The sequence below is a fragment of the Balaenoptera ricei genome, chromosome X, assembly GCF_028023285.1.
Source record: "Balaenoptera ricei isolate mBalRic1 chromosome X, mBalRic1.hap2, whole genome shotgun sequence".
NCBI classification, from domain to species: Eukaryota; Metazoa; Chordata; class Mammalia; order Artiodactyla; family Balaenopteridae; genus Balaenoptera; species Balaenoptera ricei.
This window is the reverse complement of record NC_082660.1, coordinates 91,733,941-91,749,066: the sequence shown is the minus strand read 5'-3', so window position 1 is coordinate 91,749,066 and position 15,126 is coordinate 91,733,941. Positions and strand designations below refer to the sequence as shown.

Sequence of the window (15,126 nt, the reverse complement as noted above, 5' to 3'; positions counted from 1 at the left end):
TACTCAAAACAACATATTTCTATCTCGATATGACTTACTGCTCCTTAATCCCTTACCTTCTTCCTCATAGGCAAAGATACAGAAATCAAAGTAGGAACAAAGAATTTATATAGTGACAACAAAGCCTGGAGATGAGGCTGCATTCCCTGAAATAAAATAAGAGTTTTCAATTTTCAATTCTGTGGCCAGTAAGAAAAAAAAAAGTAACAATAAAATAAAAAGATTAAACATATATTCAGACCCTAATTTTATTATGTGATATAGCTATAGGAAGATGCTATAGAAAATCAAGGAATAGAAACTCAAACATTTAAATCAACTATCATAAAGCAACCCTCGCCAACTTGTCATCTTCTCTTTTATGACCTTTCTCTAGATTTTACTTCTTCCTTATATTTTCTCTCTTCTTCTCTGCCCGTGCCTTAGGCTTACCAGTCATATCTGCTAGCATGGCTTACTCTCACTAGTATAATACTCAGGACTCAAAGTTTACTCATTCTTGATTTAGACAGGAAGGTGGAAGGACAAAAAGGGAAGCCAAGAAAACAGAGCAAAGGAAATATTAATACCTTAGCATCATGATTCTTGGAAAATTCACTAGGATATCTAACAATTGATATGCAGAAGTCAAACAGCTTGATATAACTGAAAAAGTCTTTACAAAAACATTAATTTTATGACAGAAGTCCTTACTGCTGGATACCTGTGTTTGATATATCTGGCTATCCAGAGGAAGCATACCACTAAAATTCCAAGGAAGAAACCAAACTGTTTTATTATATTACTATTTTGTTGAATCAAATACTATACAAAATAAGGAAGGCAGAAAATGGGGACTAGAAATACAGTATTCCTATTTTATAATAGCTTCCTGATATTAAATTTATGATAACAAAACCAAAATGACCCAGGCTATCTATGCTGAAATATCTTCTGATCTCTGTACTCATTATCAATTAGTATCAGAGTGTTTGCTTTGAGTTGGAATGTTTTTGAAAGAGCAAATATTTAGGAGTGGAAAGACCTTTAGAACTTATTGTCTAGTTAACTAAACCTATCTTTATTGTTAAAAAGTTAACACTTTCTTAAAAGAAAGAGAGAGAGAGATTTCTAGTTAAACATGGCATACTGAACATACATGTTTAATTCTGGGTCCTCATAAAACCCCACTAAAAAGTAAAGGAATGGAAAAAGGCACAAAGCACAAGTTCAAAGAGAACAAGAAGGCAGACAATAGCACATGTGAGGTCTCAACAAGATTTCGGAACCTCAAATGAAGATGGACAAACAATAACCAACTTGGCAGAACAGAGAAAACGAAAGCTAAGGCAGCAACAGAAAAAGCCTCAAAAGCAGCAGATTCATGCTTGAGAACTCCCAGAAAGGCTCAGGAATTTGAGGGATCAGATACCTCTGAAAAGTGGAGGTGCAAGAGGGCTGAAAAACAGAAGGACTGGTTGAAAGCCTACATAAGAAGCAGTTAGAACCCCAAATTCCTTCACTACACTGGCAAACGTCAGGGTTTTACTCACTGAAGATAAAAGCTGAACTCATACAGTTTGCAGAACTGAGGGAGTGTACCAGAACCTTTCCCCAATCTTTTCTACTGTTTAAGTCCCAGAGTGCTAGTAGCCAGGTTTATAGCCCTGTGACAAGTAATTTTACATGCCAACTTTGCTAGGCCATGGGGTACCCAAATCAAATGTTCTGGGTGTTTCTGAGGGTGTTTTTGATGAGATTAACATTTAAATCGGTGGACTCTTGAGTAAAGCAGACTACCCACCATGTGGGTGGGCCTCATTCAATCAGTTGAAGGCCTATACCGAACAAAAAGACCAGCTCCCCCAAGCAAGAGTATTCTCCACCAGACTGCCGACTGCCGATGAACTCAAACTGGAACATCAGCTCTCCTGGATCTCCAGCCTGCAGGCCCACCCTGCAGATGTTGGACTTATGAGTCTCTATAATCATGTGAGCCAATCCCTTATAAAAATCTTTCTCTATATATACACACATCCTAGTGGTTCTGTTTCTCTGGAGAAGCCTGACTAATACAACCCCTAGTCAGGAAACAGGAGAATTTTTTTTTAATTTTATTTATTTATTTATTTTTTGGCTGCATTGGGTCTTCGTTGCTGCACGTGGGCTTTCTCTAGTTGAGGCGATCAGGGGCTACTCTTTGTTGCAGTGCGCAGGCTCTAGGCACGCGGGCTCAGTAGTTGTGGCACATGGGCTTAGTTGCTCCGCGGCATGTGGTACCTTCCCAGACCAGGGCTCGAACCCGTGTCCCCTGCATTGGCAGGTGGATTCTTAACCACTGCGCCACCAGGGAAGCCCCCAGGAGAATTTCTTAGGAAAAGTGACACCATCATCTGGGGGATTCCCCAATGAAACATCAAGATCCTACAATGAACAAGTCCTGCTCACGTACACAAGTTTCCAATGACCATTTTAGTGCTTTACTATTAAATATGGGCAAACAAGGTTTACCAGGTATTTGAGAAAAGCCTCTACCATGAAAGACCAAACAAACAAGAAAGGAACTCTGAGGAAACAGAGACAAAGCTCGGAACAGAAAAAAAAAAAAAAATCAGCCCAAATCACACAGGTTCATGCCTGGTAGAGGGAGAATCCCAGAAACCACCCTTACCCACCTTCAACATGAGACCTAACTCCCCCTTCCTTTTCCAAAGACTGCTCTCAAAGGGCCTGGTGCATATAAGATAACAATGTGCCTGCTCCACTTCCCACCATTCATGCTTGCCACCAGAAAGACAATTTCTCTGTTTTGTGTCCATCATGATGGGAAGTTATGGGGCACGGATGGGTATAGAGGGGACACATGCCTCTGCAGGTATCAAAAATTCACATACCCAATACATTTGCTTACATGGGCTGATTATGCCTGTTACCATTTTACATGTTCAGTTACATGTGAGCATGGCTATGTCTTCTAGGCTCGGTATTGTTGGATGTGATCAAAGTCACCGAAATCCAGCTTATCAAAACAATTTTATGAATGTATCTTTATAAATAGGCATTGATAATGGGGTAATTTAGTAATGTACTATATAGAATATTAATAATGAAGCCATATATTTAATGTCTGGGTTAAAAATTTTTAGACACTGTACTGAGTCATTTTTTTAACTTTAACATATACTTGTCTCAGTTAATACAAATCAACAAGATCTTATTTATGGTAAGATTTTCTTATTCCATTGAAATGTTTTGCTGTTAACACGGAAAAATGTACATCTTTTTCATAATTCTATTAATGTGAAATAAAATTAAATTTGGACAAAAACATTACCATTACTATCCTCAGAGAGCTACGAGAAGATACTGCACCCAGAGCGCCAAAATAGGAAGCTATAAAGCAAGAACAATCATTGAATTGTACCAACAGGAAACCTCACAACGGAGAAGCACACATGTGCACATGTGTTTGTGTTTTTCATGAAATTTGAATGCCTCTACATAGGTTGCGCAGGCTTCAACAGTTAGGCATAGGCACTACAACTTCCTATTGTTTTACACCCAAACCTTCACAGACTTCTGTTACCTGGCAGGTATAGTGGAAATAACAATGCAAGAGAGCTGTAAGGACAAGAGATAATAGTAAGGGAATATACTGAAGTTTAAGTATCCAGAAAAGAATGCTTTCCTAGATCACAGCCACAGAATAAATAAGCTAGTCACTTTAATAAAATAAAGTAGTCATTTTTGACTACTCCCTAACACTTATTTTCCAGCCATACCAACCCAGTTCTGTAAACGGTTTCTGCTATTTGGTATCGACCTGGCTTTGCTCATGCTGTTCCCTCTGCCAAGAGTGCCCTTCTCTTCTTTCCTGGCCTAGTTAAATTCTACTCACCATCACCACTCCTCCTTGACCCCAGTCTGATTCTGATTTTTTATTTTGTTGACTGACCTCCCCAGGCAATTAAGTTCCTTGAAGGTAAACACGCATTCGATTTTACATCCCCAAAGCCTAGCTCGGTACCTAGCACAGAGTACACTGGCCAGTTTTAGGTCTTTTCAGTACTCACCATTTTGGCCTGAAGATCAAGCAGTTTTCTCACACGAAATGGTTTGACTAGAAAAGGTAAAGAAAAGAAGTACTAGTCTGTGGTTCAGAATAAAAAGAAACCTTGTTCATGTAGCTTCTCCTTACAACACATCAAGAATATAATTACCCTGTTCAGTTAAGCCATTAAGCAGATGCTCTTAGATAAAAGTACTAAAAAGAAATCCCACAAAACCCTGTCATAGAACTAATGCTAACAGTTAACTTTATAAAGGCGGATACAAATGCTAATTCTACAGAGTGAATGTAATACAACTGGAATGAAAATACTCACCATTCTCTTTTTTGGTAAGTAAATACAACAAATGGCAGACATAAGGGCACTGTCAAAATATAAAAAATAAAAGAAAAAAAATGACAATATATCTTGACCGGGGCAACAATGCATTTTCCTCAAATGTCAATCTTATACTAAGAAAAAAGGCTTCGGGATTTCATTGAACAATAGTTTTACAAAGCTTCTTTTTCATACTACATAGTAGTGATAAAAAAAAAACAATAGTTTTAATTGGCATCCCTTTATGCCATTTTAAAAGTTATTTTTGGAATACAACAACAATGCAGACAATTTGAAAACCAGAAAAAGATTCTTTTACCTAACAAAAATTCATGTATTCCTTCTAGTAGGTCTGTATTTATTAAGATACAAACTTAAAATTTTTATCCTGATTTCCCACTTAGAAGTATTTTCCCATGTTACTTGATCTTCAAAATGATCATTTTCAATGATCTTAATATTCCAGTGAGTGGATATACCAGAATTTAATTAATCATTTAGCCCTCAGTTTGGCAAATATCACATAATAAATTTGTTAAACTACTAAATGATTCCTTGGTTCCCTTATACCACTTCATTTTGAGCGTCCATTTGTTGAGGTTTTATTCTAGGTCAGGGGTCAGCAAACTACAGTCCACCTGTTTTTGCAAATCAAGCTTTACTGGAACACAGCCGCAGTCACTCATTTATGTATTGGCCATGGCTGCTTTCTCGCTACAACAGCAGAGCTGAGCAGTTGTGACACAGACTGAGTGGCCTGCAAAACCTAAGATATTCACTATCTGGCCCTTTACAGGAGAAGTTTGCTGATACCTGTTCTAGAAGAAAACTAGAGTAGAATATCTTCAGGACCAGCAGGTGGCAGTGTTTTACTTTCATTAAAAAAAAAATGATAACCATAAAATAAAACATTAAAAAAACGCCAATAAATTAGAGTTCATTAAATTAAGAATATCTGTTTATCAGACAAGGAAATAATACTCTATTGCAGGGATGGGTAAACAACAACCTGTGGGTCAAATCCAGCCCACTGCTGGTTATTGTGAATAAAGTTTTATTGGAACACAGTCATTCATTTATGTATTTATTGTCTGCAGCTGCTTTTGCACTACACCAGCAGAGTGAGTACTTGTGACAGAGACAGTATGGCACTCAAACCTAAATATTTACTACCTGGCCCTTTAAGAAAAAATTTGCCAATACCTGCTTTAGATGTTAGGAAATTGAAAAAGTAAATTATTAAATAGGACTAGAGAAGGCAACAAAAGCAAAGATTTTCTTTAAACAAACTCATATTTTAGTAGTCTTGATTCTAAATTTTGAAGTACAGCATTCCATATTGCCACTCCTTTACTTAGAAATGGGTTGATAAAGACTGAACATACTTGTAATAAGCGTGGATTTATATATAGGATCTTCTTGTTTTTAAGGGAAGAATACATGTTATGACCAAGTCTGCCACATTGTACACAAAACATAGTAACTTTCAGTAAAAAAAAACAAAAAACAAAAAAAAACTCACTGCCTCACATCCCTAGGATATGAACCATTAGCAATACTGCTTATCATGTTGGGTATGAAACGAGTGCCACCCTAGGCCCCAGCATTCTATCTGACGTTCTCCTTTAATCACATCTAGAAAGGAAAAATTCATGTGCATCTAAAACTTTACAATTGCTTTTCTGGCAAATAGTTAACCACCACATCTCAGTCACTACAGAGTCAGGCGCCTGCCAAGTTGTGACTTTTAATGCTTTTAAAAGTTAGGATCCCTATTTCTTGATCTGGGTGATGTTTATACAAATATGTTCGGTTTATAAAAATTAATTGAGCTGATCACTTCTAAGTAATTTTGTGTATGTATACTTCAATAAGTATTTTTTAAAAGATAGAAAAAAAGAAAAGCAAAGGAAAAAAAGCAGGCCACCTTCCCCCCGTGCCATGCTGAGCAAGAAACTCTCTCGTCAGCATCATGAAAACTACTCAAGTATACTGCAATTATTTGACAAACATTTATGAATAGTTCCTATTCATTCATTCACTCATGAAATAAGTACTTATTAAGCAGTGGATAAAACAGACAAAAAGGTCTGCTCTTATGAAGTTTACAATACTAAATACCTGGGTTATAAGAGGCTCAGTCCCTGCCTGGAAGAACTCCTAAGTATGTATCCAAAAGAATTCTAAGCAGGGACTTGTACAGGCACTTGCATGCCAACGTTTACTGCAGCATTATTCATGTTAGCCAAAAGGTAGAAACAACCCAAGGGTTCATCAACAGATAATGAATAAACAAAATGTGGTATAAACATACAATGGAATACTATTCAGCCATAAAAATGAAGTTCTGACACATGCTATAACATGGATGAACTTGGAAGACATGCTAAGTGAAAGAAGCCAGACACAAAAGGACAAATACTGGATGATTCCACTTATATGAGGCACCTAGAATAGGCAAATTCATAGACAGAAAGTAGATTAGAGGTTCCCAGGGGCTGGATGGAGGAGGAATGGGGAGTTATTGCTTACTGGCTAGAGAGTTTCTGTTTATGGTAATACAAAAGTTTTGAAAATAGATAGCAGTGATGGTTGCACAACATTATGAATGCAATTAATAACAATTAATAATACTTAAAATGAATAACACTTAAAAATTCATAACACTTAAAAATTCATAACAATTAACAACACTTAAAATAGTTAAAATGGTAAATTTTACGTTATGGAAAAAAGATAACAGGTTAAAAGAATGAAGTACTAATACATGCTGACAACATGGCTGAATCTTGAAAGCATTATGCTAAGTAAAAGAAGCCAGTCAAAAAAGACCCCGTATTAGGGACTTCCCTGGCGGTCCAGTGGTTAAGACTCCGCGCTTCCACTGCAGGGGGCACGGGTTTGATCTCTGGTTGGGGAACTAGGATCCCGCATGCTGCGCAGGGCAGCCAAAAAAAAAAAAAAAGAAAAGAAAAAGAAAAAAAGACCCCATATTGTATGATTCCATTTATGTGAAATGTCCAGAATAGGCAAATCTCTAAAGACACAAAATAGATTAAGAGTTGCTTAAGAACCTCTAAATAGGAAGATGGGGGTGATAGCTAAAAGGTATGAGTTTTTTTTTTTTAATAAAGTGAAAGAATGTCACAATAAAGCAAGTCACACGAATTTTTTGGTTTCCCAAGGGGTATGAGATTTTTGAGGTGATGAAAATGTTCTAAAACTGACTCTGTTCATGGTTGCACATATCTGTGAACATACTAAAAACCAGTGGATTTTACTTTGAGTGGACTGTATGGTATGTGAGTTACATCTCAACAAAGCTGTTTTTAAAAAGTATCCAGCGAGAAAAGAAATGACATACTACAATTAGACTGATTTGACAACAATGGAAAGGAGGTGCCAGTGCAATATTGTCAATGTCCTGAGAGAATTTCACTGTCACCCTAGAGTTCTACACACAGTAGAACCAATTTTCAAGAGCAAGGGCATAGTAAAGACATTTTTAGGCAAAGACAGAGTTTACCATCAAAGATTCTACTGAAAGAATATTCTAGAAAACGAGCTCGATTGAAGGTCTGAGATGCAAAAACAAATGATGAGCAAAGATATTGGCAAATATGTGGGCAAATCTAAACAAACACCCACTGTGAAGAAAATAATAATGTCTACTGTATGTGTATGTGGAGGAGGATGGAGAAGAAAGAGCCAGAACTAAAACCAGATAATAGCATATAATCTGGGAGGGGTGTGATCAGAGTTAAAGCATTCTGAGGTCCTTGTATCATTCAAGATGAAGGTAAAGATATTAGTTACCTTTGGACTTTAAGAAAAAAACATTAAAAATTTAAACTGAGACCATTATAAAGTTATTAATTCATTAAAAAATAATAAACCCATTATATGCTAGATGACATATTTTACAAAAAAATAACTACATTTTCCAAACAAAAGAAAAGCAGTAAGAATGATGACACTGTCTTACATTTTACACTATATATGCATGTTAAAATAGGTACAATAACAGCTAAAACAACACACACAGAATGTGTAATTTCCAACCAAGAATGGGGGAAAACCACAATCAATCCAAAATAAGCAGGATGAGGGAAAGAATCAGAAAAAAGCAGATCATTTAGAAAGCTCAAAATAAGATATTGATATTTCAATTTATTTCTACTATATCAACAATTACTACAAAAGTAAATAAACTAATTTTCCAGGTAAAAGTGAAAAACCGTCAGACAGGATTTAAAAATAAAATCTAGTTATATGCTATTGAAAAGAGGCATCTAAGGGATTTCCCTGGTGGTCCAGTGGTAAAGAATCTGCCTTCCAATGCAGGGGACGCAGGTTCGATCCCTGATTGGGGAGCTAAGATCCCACATGCCATGGAGCAACAAAGCCCGCACTGTGAGCCTCAAAGAGAGAGCCTGCCCGCGTGCCGCAAACTACAGAGCCCATGTGCTCTGGACCCTGTGCGCCCCAACTACAGAGCCCACGCACCCTGGAGCCCACGCCACAACTAGAGAGAAGCCCGCGCACCACAACAAAGAGCCTGCGCCACAACGAAAGATCCCACGTGCCGCAACTAAGACCTGATGCAGCCAAAAATATAAAAAGAAAAAAAGAACATAAATTGTTTTTTAAAAAAAAATAAATAAAAGAGGCATCTGAGACATGAGGGCAAAAGAAGATTTTTCAAAAAACCAAAAGATGGTAATATACCAAGCAATATACTAGCCAATGTCAATATCAAACGAAATGACTAAAACAAAAAGCATTTCTGAAGAACCTAGTGGCAAGACGGGAATAAAGACACAGACCTACTAGAGAATGGACTTGAGGATATGCGGAGGGGGTGGGGTGAGATGTGACAGGGTGAGAGAGTGTCATGGACATATATACACTACCAAATGTAAAATAGATAGCTAGTGGGAAGCAGCCGCATAGCACAGGGAGATCAGCTCGGTGCTTTGTGACCACCTAGAGGGGTGGGATGGGGAGGGTGGGAGGGAGGGAGATGCAAGAGGGAAGAGATATGGGAACATATTGTATATGTATAACTGATTCACTTTGTTATAAAGCAGAAGCTAACACACCATTGTAAGGCAATTATACTTCAATAAAGATGTTTAAAAAAAAAACTCTTAGAAGAAAACATAGGGGAAATCTTCATAATGTTGGATTTAGCCATGATTTCTTGGATGTGACACAAAAAGCACAGACAACAAATGAAAATATAGATAAACTGGACTATGTCAAAATTAAAAACTTCTGTGCAACAAAAGTCATTATTAACAAGAGTGATAAGGTAACCCATGGAATGGGAAAAAATACTTGCAAATCATATATCTGATAAGGGGTTAACATCCAGAATATATAAAGAATTCCCACAATGAAACAAACAACCTGATTAAAAGATGGGCAAAGGGCCTGAACAGACATTTCTCCAAAGAAGATATACCAATGGCCAATAAGCACATGAAAAATGCTCAACATCACTAATTATTAGGGAAGTGCAAACCACAGTGAGATACCAATTCTTATCCATTAGGATGGCTGTTATTTAAAACAAAACAAAAACAGAAAATAGCAAGTGCTGGCAAGAATGTAGAGAAATTGGAATGCTTGTGCATTGTGCAAGGGATGGTAAAATGGTGCAGTCACTGTGGAAAACAGTATGGGAGCTTCTCAAAAAATTAAACATAAAATTACTATATTACCATACAATCCAGCAATTCCCTTCTGCATTCATACCCAAAAGAATTGGAAGCAGAGCCTTGAATAGATATTTCCACACCCATGTTTGTAATAGCATTATTAGTTATTATTTCATTGTTATTATTATTATTTTGTAACAGCATTATTTACAACAGCCAAAAGGTGGAAACAATGCAAGGGTCCATTGATGGATGAATGGATAAACAAAACATGGTATATACATACAATAGAATATTGTTCAGCCTTAAAAGGCAAGGAAATTCTGGCACATGCTACAACATGGATTAACCCCAAAGACATGCCAGGTGAAATAAGCCAGTCACAAAAGGACAAATATTGTCTTTAGTCTATTTATAATAATTATATAAATTCAAGTCATATATATTATTTCCACTTAAAAAGTAAGGGAAATTTATTATGGATCTCACTATATTTGTGTTGTATACTCTTTCTGGCTATTTTCTGATATGAAATAACTATTAAACTCATCTTGTTACAAGTAAAAAAAAAAAAAAAGCATTTCTAACAAAGGGCAACTCCATGATAAAGGTTTGATTCAGCAGGACAATATGAAAACTATAATTGTGCATATATCTAGTAATAGACTCAAAATATATAAAGTAAAATTTGACAGAACTTTAAGGGAAAACTAACAAATCTGCCTTCATAGTGGGAGATTTTCAACATACCTCACTCTGTAATTGATAAATGGGCAGCAACAACAATAAACCCATAAGGATAGAGAAAATTTCAATTCCAATAACCTTCATTCCCTCACCCTACTTCAACAACTCACCCCATTGTCACTCTGAATCTTGTCATCACATTGAACCATCCCCTCCTGAAATCTTAAACTCCAATGCTACAATTTCTATCATTCCAGTTTTTAACCCCAATACATTTCCTGAATGTCACCAAGGCATCCTGAACCTCAGCTGCGTGTGCTCCCAATCTGCCCTGTTTTGTCTTCACCTTCTCCCTTTTCTCTCTAGACTTCCTGATCCATCGGCAGTCACTCTCTTGCCTCCTTGTCCCACCCTGGAGAAATTTACCTATCACAAATTCGTGCTCCCTAAACTCATCTGGGCCTTCAGAACTGTGTCTCTAACCTCCTATTTCTATTTCCACCAAAAGCTATTTCAAAATGTATACTCTCTCCTCAAACATAATATTCTATCTTCCCATCCTCATTCTCAGCAGAAGACCTTGCCTCCTACTTAAGTGAAACTTTGAGGAAAAAAAAAATCACTAAAACCACTGGGCAGGAATTCCCTCAATCATGTCCCTTACTAACCCACAAATTTATTGACATCAACACCCATGTCTCTCTTCCTGTTGAAAACAAATTCCTATGACTTTAACCCTGATCCCCAGTCTTATTTTGATACCTCTCCTGTATACTCACATGGAGCTCTGTGGATACTATCACAGGATTTATCACACTGTACTTATCTTCTCTCCTACTACATTTAAAGATCTTCAAGGCTCAGCCTCTTACTAGATAGCTTACCTTAGCAAAGTTACATAACTTTTCCAAGCCTCAGTTGTCTCATCTCTAAAATGGGAATATCATTTCCCATAAATCCTGGCTCTAGTCACGTGACTCTGGGTAATTATTTGACTTCTCTGTGCCTCAGCTTCCTCATCTCTAAAATGGGGATAAAAGTGTATACCACATAAGGCTGGCAAGAGGTTCATGTGAGTTAAAACCACTTCTTATCTGGTGTGTGTTTTACACTCACCGCACATTTCAGTTTGGCCTAGCCACATTCCCAGTGCTCACTTAGTCAAATGAAGCTAGTGGCTACTATACTGGTAGCACAAGTATAGAAAATAGTAGGTGCTCATTCATTTCTTTCAGAATATCGATGTAAGAAAAGAACTTTCAGACCCTCAGAACTGGGAAAAAAACACTTTACATAGTCTAACATTTCTTTCTCTACATTTTAACATCTCTGAAAACAGAACTAATCCTAAAATCCATATCATGTGATAGTTTTAATGGCAGCATTCTATTGTAACGGTTCATAAGATAATGATGCATCTTAACACTGATGGCATCTTAGAGATGATGAAATACTGTGTATATAAAGTATACTAGTGCCTGGCATATAAGCCTCATATAAGTTAATTATATGAGGCTTATAGTTAACTTATTCTTACTCATATTTGTATTTCCAATACTAGTTCAATGCCTTTCATATTATGTGGTTAATAAATGTTCATTGAGTGAATTTCTACAGGATGTAGCCTCAAACTTTGTACATCTAAAGCCAAATATATTATATTCCTTCCAAAACTACCTCCTTTTCACAAATTTCCTTTTATGGTCAAAGGTACCATCATTCTGAGTCATGCTGCCTTAAAAACTTGGATCTTTATCTCTTGACCCTTCCCTTAATCCAATATAGGTACCAAGTCAATTCTTCCTTTACAATTTCCCCTAAAATTTGTCCTTTCAATTTTTCATTCCCCTGAGTCTAGGATAGTGATTCTCAAACTTTTTGGTCTTAGGACTCTTTACATTCTTAAAACTTAGAGGACCCCGAAGAGCTTTTGTTTATCTGGTTTATATCTGTTGATATTTACCATATTAGAAACTAAAACTCGGAAATTTTTAAATGTTTACTAACTCATTTAAAAAATAAGCCCATCATATGCTAACAATAAATGAAATATTTTATGAAAAATAACTATATTTTCCCAAAAAAATGACTTAGAGTGACACAGTTTTACATTTCTACAAATTTCTTTAATGTTTCTGACTTAATAGAATACAGCTGGATTCTCTGCTTCTGCATTAAATCTGTTACAATATGTTGTTCTGATTGAAGTACATGAAGAAAAGCCAGCCTCACACAGATATGTAGTTGGAGAAGAAAGTAATATTTTAATAGCCTTTTCAGAAAATTGTGAATATTAGTCTTTGATACTTCACTAAAACTTGGTAAGTGATAGTCTCTTAGGGAACAGCTGCAATGTGGAATCTGAAATCTTATCAATGAACTCTCTTTGTACTCTGTTCCATTAAAATTCATTGATATATCTTGCACTTTGGATAGTTCTTTTACCCATGCATAATTTCATAATATCATACTTGATAATTTGGAAATTAGTTATACCAAGTTTCCAAATATTGACACATTTCATTATACAATATCTAAAAATCACATTCATTAATATTGCTACCATACTCATCAGGAAAGTCTTTAAGTATCGGGAAGCTGTCAAGTTCACAGTGGCAGATACAAATTTTCCAAACTTGTAATTTTCGCTTAAAAGCTCAAATTTTATCACTGGCAAAAAATAGTGCCACTTGTTTTCTTTGAAATGACCAGCTCACTTTGTTCATTTTCAAGAAAACATCTGCCAAATACCCAAGTCTGAATAACCACAGTTTATATGTCAGTCACTCTTTGAAGTAAAAATGGTATTCTGTGAAAAAAGCAGCTGGTTTAGCTCACAACTCAATCACACAAGTGCTTTTCCTCAGGACAACTGTTGTACTTTAGTATGCAGAAGGGATTTATTTGTACTTCCCATTTCATCAAACATAATATTAAAGATGTGTCTCACAGGTTGAAGTTTAATATAATTAATGAAGTAATTTTTACTGCTTCATTTGGGACATTATTAAGTGAAACTAGCATTTTTGTTTTTTACTGCAGTGAAGAACACAACGACCACTAGTACAGTCTGGTCCCACTGACCTGATTTGTGCTAAGGCGCCAGCAGTTTTATCCACCACCAGTGCAAATGTCAACACAGTGAAAATAGCTAATAACATCTTGATACTGCTATAAAGATAACTTGAACCACTGAGACCTCCTGAAAGGTTCTCAGGGAGCCTCAAGGGGTCCACAGAGCATATCTGAGAACTGCTAGTTTAGGATGTCATCATCATGTTAGTCTCCTAACTAGTCTTCCTGACTCTAGCCTCCATCCTAATTCATAATGTTTGGCACTACTAGATACAACTTCCTACAGTGTTGCTTTCAACATGTTCTGCCCCAAGTTTTTCAGTGATTTCCCCACTGGATATAGGATAAAGTTCAAATTCCTTACCATCACATTTAAAGACCTCAACAATTTTTCCTCACCCAACTTTTTCAGCCTTATCACCCACCACTGCCTGACACCAATTGTAATTAAGTCAGTCTGATCTATTTAAGGTCTCCTGAAATACAATTTACACAGTTCACAACTTCGCTTGAAATATTCCTGTCATATCAAACATCAACTCTCAAATCCTACTCAACCTTCACGGCCTAGCTCAATGCCTACGTACTTTATGATGCTTTTTCTAATCACTCTGGTTTACAGTGTTCTTTCCTTCCTGGAAATATCACAGCAATTATTATCCTCATGTTAACATATACTGTCTTTGATAATTTAACTTATGCGTTGTTATTTAACTTTATCTGCTTCCCTTAGTCCCCCAACTGGATTATAAACCCCTGGAATATGGAAACTCTCTGCTAAACTTTGAATCTTCTACATTGCCTCGATCAATGCAATGAAGACAGTCAATTTTTTAAAAATGAAATCAATGGATGAATTCCCTATCCAGAAGCAAGAGGAATTCGGTTAGATGAATGGTTCACATGGTCTGTGAACTACTGATGGTCCTTGAAAGTCTTCCATGTGGACAGTAGATTGATTTCTTAGAGTTATTAATGTTTTCAATGGGAATAATTATGCTATTTAATCAAAATCAGTCCATTGGCATCTCATGAAAAGTAATCCTCTCCTCATTAATTCTGATGAGGTTTTCGCAGTGTTAATCAAGAAACTGTACAATAAGTGACCCAAAGGACCCTGCTGAAGTGGTTTAAAAGGGAAAAGATGGCAATCATTGCTCTATATCAGCAAATAGACTCCAATGTGAACTCAATTCTATCTGTTACAATTATTTCCTTAAAAAAGATATAAAGCAAATGCATTAAAAATTTTATTTGTTAATCTGAGAGACAGGTGTAAAGATGTTTCTTATGTTACTCTTTATACTTTTCTATGTGTTTCATATATTTTAAAA

General features: G+C 36.3%; 1 protein-coding gene across 2 annotated transcripts in view; it reads right to left on the bottom strand.

Annotated features, from left to right (window-relative positions):
* The window catches only part of CENPI (centromere protein I), a 56,323-nt gene that overhangs the window by 27,551 nt on the left and 13,646 nt on the right, over window positions 1–15,126 (bottom strand). For both annotated transcript variants that reach the window (XM_059910268.1, XM_059910267.1), the window contains exons 6-8: window positions 4,365–4,413; window positions 4,053–4,099; window positions 57–146 (exon numbers count right to left, since the gene is read on the bottom strand). In XM_059910268.1, the coding sequence (XP_059766251.1) occupies window positions 57–146; window positions 4,053–4,099; window positions 4,365–4,413 (186 nt within the window). The remainder of the gene's footprint in view (window positions 1–56; window positions 147–4,052; window positions 4,100–4,364; window positions 4,414–15,126) is intronic.